We start from the raw sequence: 7,718 nt of genomic DNA, 5'->3' as shown, positions 1-7,718 counted from the left end.
ACAGGGAGAGTCAATGAGGAGCACCTGAGAGGGGATAACTGAGGGGGGCAACTGAGGGGAACCACAGGGAGAGGCAGCTGAGGGGGAAATTGAAGGGGACCACTGAGATGGGCAACTGAGGGGGCACCTGAGACGGTTCAACTGCAAGGAGGAGCTATGTTGGTCCTCCCCACCCCCTCCCCACCCTAGCAGCATTCAGGTTTGTTGTGGCCTTTAGGACAGGGGGTTCTCTCTTGCGAGGGGCCAGTTACACGGTGACCTCCGTCTTGCTGTTTGTGGATAGGTGCCGTTGTCGCTGCTGCTTGTAATGTGGTGGGACATTGAAGATCTCCGGCAAGTGCTCGATGTTGTACTGCCTCCTGTTGGTGGAGAGGAGCCGGCGGCCGGGTGGCTCGCTCTGCTCCCAGCCCTTGTAGCCCGGGTTAAACAGGGGCTGCGCGTTGCTCTTGCTGACTTTGGTTTTCTGAGTCGGGGTGGTGGTCACAAAGCCCCCACACAGCTCCCCAGGGGGCCTGTCCTTCTGGGGGGGTCCCAGCGCAGGGAATGTCACTCCCGACGGAGTCAGCTCTCGCAGCGGATACCTCTTGGAGTAGAAATCGTCAGGAGCTGTCTCTGCTGCGGGGGGAAAGAGGGAGCGAGAGAGGAGAGAGAGGGAGCGAGAGGGGGAGAGAGGGAGAGAGGGAGAGAGAGGGAGAGAGAAAGGGAGAGAGAGGGAGCGAGAGGGGGAGAGAGGGAGAGAGGGAGAGAGAGGGAGAGAGAAAGGGGGAGAGAGAGTTTCAGAAACACTGTGCATCATAAGAATCACATCCTTATTTTTTTTAAAATAGTGAGAAAGGACTAGAATCCCAACAGTGTTATGGGGAAGTGGGGGAGGGGGGGTGAGGGAGGGGGAGAGGGCGCGAGGGAAGGGTGGAGTGTGAGGGGACGAGTGAGTGAGGGTGGAGGTGAGGGGGGGAGCAGGTGAGGGGGCAATGTGGTGGGGGTTGGAGCTGAGGGAGGGATGGGGAGTGAGAGTCGAGCAGGTGGAGGTGAGGGAAGGGGCGAGGGGGTGAGGGGCTGAGGGGGTGAGGGGGCAAGGGCATGGATTGTGAAACATAGCAACCGGGTACAGAATGGAACCTGCTCCCCTCCCGGGTGTGAGGACAGTGCTCCTCTGACCCAACACCACACTCTCCCTCTCCCCACACCCTCCTCGGGTGACTTTAACATCGAACCGTGTCTCTCCCCTTGCCTTGAATGTTCTCAGTGACCCGACCTCTCTTTCACCTTCTATGGGAGAGAATTCCACAGCTTTGCTACCCTTGGAGGTTAGAAACTTTACTTCCCCTCAGTCCTCAGCGGCCTACTCCGTACGCTGAGACAGTGTGTCCCCTGGGTCTAAACTCCCCAAATGGGGCGAGCCTCCTCCTTGCCCCTAGTCTGCCTAACCCTGTTAAAATTTTGCATATTTCAGTCAGAGCCCCTCTTGTTCTTTGAAACTATAGTAAATACAGGCCCAGTTGAACCAATCTCTCCTCATGGGACAGTCCCTGGTAACAGCGAGTGACCCTCCACAGCACTCCCTCCATGGTAGCTATACCCTCCCTCACATATGGCCTCCTTCTGTGCTGTGACTCAGTAAGAAAAGGGTTAAAGTCAAGGTTCTCTCAGGGGTAGGTCTGTCATGTGTCACACTGAGAGAGGCTCCCTGTCTCACTCAGCAATGGGACGATCAATAAGAATGGTGGGATGGGCTCGAGGGGCTGAATGGCCTACTCCTGCTCTGATATCTCATGGGCTGAAATACTTGGGTTGGGGGTGGGTGGATATGGCACCTCCACAAGGTTCACTTCAAATGAGCAGAGGAAGTAGTTAGGCCGCATTGGTCGTGAGAAGTCGCGGGGCCCTGTTCACAGGGCGGTGCTTAGCAGAGTGGCCCATCCAGAAGCACAGGGATGGCTTGCAGGCCTGAGGGGAGCTCTCCCCACAGGCCTGCTGCTGGGAGCCTGCCTCTGGATAGGCCCAAATCCAGTCCAGGCTTAAGCCCAGGCCCAGTCCCAGGTCAAAATGTAGTCCCAGGCCCAGTCCCAGGTCCAAATGCAGTCTCAGGCCCAAACGCAGTCCCAGGCCCAAACACAGTCCCAGGCCCAAACACAGTCCCAGGCCCAGTCCCAGGTCCAAACGCAGTTCAAGGTCCAAACACAGTCCCAGGCCCAGTCCCAGATTTAAATGCAGTCCAAGGTCCAAACACAGTGCCAGGCCCAGTCCCAGGTCCAAACGCAGTCCCAGGCCCAAACACAGTCCCAGGCCCAGTCCCAGGTCCAAACGCAGTCCCAGGTCCAAACGCAGTGCCAGGCCCAGTCCCAGGTCCAAACACAGTCCCAGGCCTCTGCCCAAGCCCAGTCGCAGTCCCAGGCCCAGCCAGCATTAGCTGATTGATCCCTCAGCTACAGATGGTGGCGGTGGAGGCTTCAATTATTTCACACATGTCGTTGCCCTGCCACCCCCACCCTCCGGATCTCTCCTGCCGCCGCTGGTGTGTGTCTAGAAGGATCTGCAGTTCGATAATCAAAGCTTCTGGCCATGTCACAAACACAGGGCAACTTGGGACCACCTCGTCCTGGAGTGGGACTTGAAGCCAGAGATTCTGGGCTGGAGGCCACAAGGCCTCTGCCAAGGCTGAAAGAACTTGATTCATTGTGTCGCTGTGCTGTCGCGGCCTGGAATCAATCATTCTCCTTCAGTTTGAGTGGGGGGGGTGGGAGAGAGGGGTAATATAATCACGATGGTTTAAATGAGAAGGAGGTGGCAGTGTATGAAGTGGGTTCCTCAGCTGGGGACACTCTGGCACAAGGAAGGATTGACTCAAACCTTGTACCGGGCCCATGTTAGGAAGCTCCTGCTTTCCAACGAGAGGCGTGAGAATCTAGAAGCTTCTAAGCCCCCTCCTCCCCGCCCAAAAGAGGGTCAAATCGAGACTGGGAAGATGGAGATTGTCACGATTTTCTTGGGACGTGGAGTGGAGGGACAGGTGAATGGAGCCCCGTTGTCCATCTGTCAGCGATGGTGACAGGACAGACTCGAGGGGCTGAAGGGCCTCCCCATGCTCCTCCTTCAGACCAATGATTATAATAGGCTGGTGGGCGGGTCGAGGGGGGTTTTCCTGGTCGCTACTCACCCACTGCCTGGAGCGTGGCGTATTTATTGAAGTCCTGTCCAGGTGGCGGTGCTGAGCCCATTCGCTGCAGGATATTGTTGTGGGGGTGAGTCGGTCCCATCTGGGAGACGCTCCGCGATGGGGCCAGCGCGTTATTCAGGTGAGGCTGCTCTGTGGAGGTAAACCAAGACTGTAAGCGGCACCCTCCCCCCACCCCCGGGGGGGTGGTACTGACTCTGACCAACCAATCAACCACCGTCCTACGGGGACCATCGGGGTTAGGATATCCCGATAGAACCGGATGGATATTGGGGGGTTTGCCGGTTCAGCCCCTGGAATCGACTGACTTGGCCTCAAAAGTTGACCTTCATGCCCCTGATTTGATGAGGATGCAATCTGTTAGTCATAGAGACATAGAGATGTACAGCACAGAAACAGACCCTTCCGTCCAGCCCGACCAGATATCCCAACCCAATCTAGTCCCACCTGCCAGCACCCGGCCCATATCCCTCCAAACCCTTCCTATTCATATACCCACCCAAATGCCTCTTAAATGTTGCAATTGTACCAGCCTCCACCACATCCTCTGGCAGCTCATTCCATACACGTACCACCCTCTGTGTGAAAAAGTTGCCCCTTAGGTCTCTTTTATATCTTTCCCCTCTCATCCTAAACCTATGCCCTCTAGTTCTGGACTCCCCCACCCCAGGGAAAAGACTTTATCTATTTATCCTATCCATGCCCCTCATGACTTTATAAACCTCTATAAGGTCACCCCTCAGCCTCCAACACTGCAGGGAAAACAGCCCCAGCCTGTTCAGCCTCTCCCTATAGCTCAAATCCTCCAACCCTTCCTCCCCACAGACTATTACTTACTGATGTTGGCCAGGATTCCAAAATTCGACCCTCTGCCATCGCCAAGTCACCTTTGAACTTTAACCTCCATGCCCTATCACCTTGCAGCCATATCACCTTTGCTCACTGACCTACATTGTCTCCTGGTTGAAGAGCATGTATTCAGACACAGTCTGTGCCCAAGGCGAAGGAATAGTTCCACCTCACGCAAAACACAACAACTGTGGGCGTCTCAGGAGACAAGCGATCACAGAGAAGGGTTTATAAAAACCCCAAAAAAAACAAAGACAGATCCTTCAGAATAGGACAAATACAAAGACCAGCAAAGGGAGACAAAGCCATTTGTTATGAAAGGAAACGTGCGAGGGGAAGAGATTTTGTCGTTATCTCCAGGGAAGGGGGCTGGTTAAGAGTATTGTTGAAAGCTGTGAGTGGGGATATTGCCAATGTCCATGGAGATCCTGGGGATCAAGTCCATAGCTCCCTGAAAATGGCTGCACGACTCAATAGGGTGGGAAAGCAGGCCTATGGCACACTGGCCTTTTCATTTGGTGAAGGGGCTGGTGTTGGACTGGGGTGGACAGAGTTAAAAATCCGGATTAGAGGTGGTGCTGGAAAAGCACAGCAGGTCGGGCAGCATCTGAGGGAGCAGGAAAATCCAGGTTTCAGGCAGGATCCCTTCATCAGGAAGGCTGAAAACGTCGGTTTTCCTGCTCCGCGGACGCTGCCTGACCTGCTGGGCTTTTCCAGCCCCACTCTGATCTTGAGTCGGACCTCCAGCATCTGCAGTCCTCACCTTTGCAAAGCTAAAAACCACACAACACCAGGTTATAGTCCCAACAGGGTTTAATTGGAAGCACTCGCTTTCGGAGCGATGCTCCTTCATCAGGTGGTTGTCAGGCAGTGCTCCGAAAGCTAGTGCTTCCAATTAAACCTGTTGGACTATCATCTGGTGTTGTGTGATTTTTAACGTTGCCTTGATGGGTCAGGGAGTTGCGTACAAGAGTCAGAATGTCATGGTGCAGTCTTCTCAGACTTCGGTTCGGCCAGACCTAGAGTATTGCGTTCAATTCTTGGTCTCCACGTTACAGGGTGGATGTGAAGGTTTTGGAGAGAGGAAAGGACAGGTTTACCAGTATCCTGCCAGGGTCAGAGGGTCTGAGCTATAAGGACAGATCTCAGGCTCTTTCTTGGAGGCTGAGGGGAGACTTGACAGAGCTTTATGAAACTGTGAGATGCATAAGTCATGTCAGAAACAGTTGAAATGTCTCATACTCGCTGGCACGTATTTAAGGTGCGAGGGGGGGAAGTTCAAAGGGGACTGTGAGGGGCAGATGGCTGACAGAGAGAGTGGTAGGAGTCTGGAACACGCTGCCAGAGGTCAGATACCATTGGGCTGTTTAAGGGGCTTTCAGGTAAGCACACGGACGCGGAGGGAGATGGACGGAATGTAGTAAGCACATCTGTTTCCATCAAGCAGACCCCCCCCCAACACTCTCTGAAGGAACCAATCTCCACTCGAAGTTTCTTTCTCTGGATCCATCACCTCCCCCATCCCTCAACCAAGCTGGACGGAGTCAAACTCTGTACTCGATAAGGGAAGGGAAACTGGCTGAGTCAGGCCCAGGTAAGTTACCGTTCACTCAGGGGATTCGGGTTACCGTGGCAACCAACCCTTTCGCAAGGTAGCCCAGAGCCGTGGATAGTGGCCGCAATGGTCGTCCCATCCCTGAACTGGTCAGGAATCTCGTGCTAACTGTCACTGGCATGTGTTGGAAGTGTTGGCCTACCTGCTGGGTCAATGGGACTCAAGCCCAGGGCTTCTGTCTCAGAGGCAGGGACACTGGTAAGTGTGAGGGAGGAAGCAACCGATAGGGCAGCAGTTGGAGACTCATGTCGGCCATGGACAGCAGCAAGGACCAGATGGGACGAATGGCCTGTCACTGTTTCAGAAACAGTGCCCCATTCCCTACTTCAACCTTTCACTCCCTCCCCCACCGACGCTCAGTAGCAGCAGTGTGTACTATCTACAAGATGTACTGTAGAAATTCACCAAAGATCCTCAGGCAGCACCTTCCAAACCCATGGCCATTTCCATCTCAAAGGACAAAGGGCAGAGGATACATGGGAACACCATCCCCCTGCAAGTTCCCCTCCAAACCCCTCCCCATCCTGACTTGGAGATTTTTCTCCACTGTCACTGGGACAAAATCCTGGAATTCCGTCCCTCAGGGCATCGTGGGTCACAGCAGGGGGACTGCAGGTTCAAGATGGCAGTTCACCCCCACCTACTCAAGGGGGCAACTAGGGACGGAAGCAACGCCCACCTTCTGAAAACGAGTGAACAAATCTAAACCCGCGTACGTAACAGACTCAAAAAAAACCAGCCGCAATCCGCGAGGAACAAATCTTTTTTGAAACGTGAAGGATTAAACGAAAGTGAGCGCAGTGTGTTTATTTATAGGGAGCTAACAAGAGCTGGAGGCAGGTCTGGGACAAAACAGAGAGAGGAGCGTGCGTCTGTACTGAGGCGTGATCCAATGTGTCAGCTCTGATCTAATTACAGATGCACTGCCTTTCACTGGAAAACAAATCAGTTCAGCTGCACCGGCCAGTCATTAGGCGATTTTGTTATAACTTCTGTTAAATTGCTGAGCCTGACAGTTGTGACATTACCCAATAGTGGTACTCCTTCACGCCATGCCCAGGGGCTCAGCCTAGTGTAGCCCACTATCCAAGAGGTTCCCAGCATGCCTCAGTTCCTAGGCTTCGGACAGTTCAGAGCACCCTGACCCTCCCACCCCAGATTTCACCCCCCCCCCCCGTGTCTTTCAGCTTCTGTGTAGGTGCACATCCAGGCCCAGACCAGGTACGGTCACTGTCCCCATCACACACCTACTGTGCACACCGTTTCACACCCACTGTCCACACCGTCTCACACCCACTGTCCCCATCGCACATCCACTGTCCCCTGTCTCACACCCACTGTCCCCGTCTCACACCCACTGTCCCCGTCTCACACCCACTGTCCCCCATCTCACACCCACTGTCCCCCGTCTCACACCACTGTCTCCATCTCACACCCACTGTCCCCATCTCACACCCACTGTCCCCCGTCTCACACCCACTGTCCCCCGTCTCACACCACTGTCCCCATCTCACACCCACTATCCCCCATCTCACACCCACTATCCCCCATCTCACACCCACTGTCCCCCATCTCACACCCACTGTCCCCATCTCACACCCACTGTCCCCGTCTCACACCCACTGTCCCCATCTCACACCCACTGTCCCCATCTCACACCCACTGTCCCCATCTCACACCCACTGTGCCCTGTCTCACACCCACTGTCCCCATCTCACACCCACTGTCCCCCATCTCACACCCACTGTGCCCTGTCTCACACACACTATTGTAAGATAAAAACAATGACTGCAGATGCTGGAAACCAGAGTCTGGAGTCTAGTGGTGCTGGAAAAGCACAGCAGTTCAGGCAGCATCGGAGGAGCAGGAAAATCGACGTTTCGGGCAAAAGCCCTTCATCAGGAATACAGGTAGAGAGCCTGAAGGGTGGAGAGATAAATGAGAGGAGGGTGGGGATGGGGAGAAAGTAGCATAGAGTACAGTGGGTGAGTGGGGGAGGAGAGGGTGGAGTGGATAGGTGGAAAAGGAGCTAGGCAGGTAGGACAAGTCCGGACAAGTCATGGGGACAGTGCTGAGCTG

General features: G+C 54.6%; 1 protein-coding gene across 1 annotated transcript in view; it reads right to left on the bottom strand.

The window, feature by feature from the left end:
* Window positions 1-247: 247 nt before the first annotated feature.
* The window catches only part of LOC132831224 (protein shisa-9-like), a 105,854-nt gene continuing 98,383 nt past the window's right edge, over window positions 248-7,718 (bottom strand). Inside the window, exons 4-5 of the mRNA XM_060849234.1 lie at window positions 3,158-3,307; window positions 248-615 (exon numbers count right to left, since the gene is read on the bottom strand). Coding sequence (XP_060705217.1) covers window positions 248-615; window positions 3,158-3,307 — 518 coding nt within the window. The remainder of the gene's footprint in view (window positions 616-3,157; window positions 3,308-7,718) is intronic.

Source organism: Hemiscyllium ocellatum, chromosome 33, assembly GCF_020745735.1.
Source record: "Hemiscyllium ocellatum isolate sHemOce1 chromosome 33, sHemOce1.pat.X.cur, whole genome shotgun sequence".
Classification (NCBI taxonomy): Eukaryota; Metazoa; Chordata; class Chondrichthyes; order Orectolobiformes; family Hemiscylliidae; genus Hemiscyllium; species Hemiscyllium ocellatum.
This window is presented reverse-complemented; position numbering and strand designations above follow the sequence as displayed.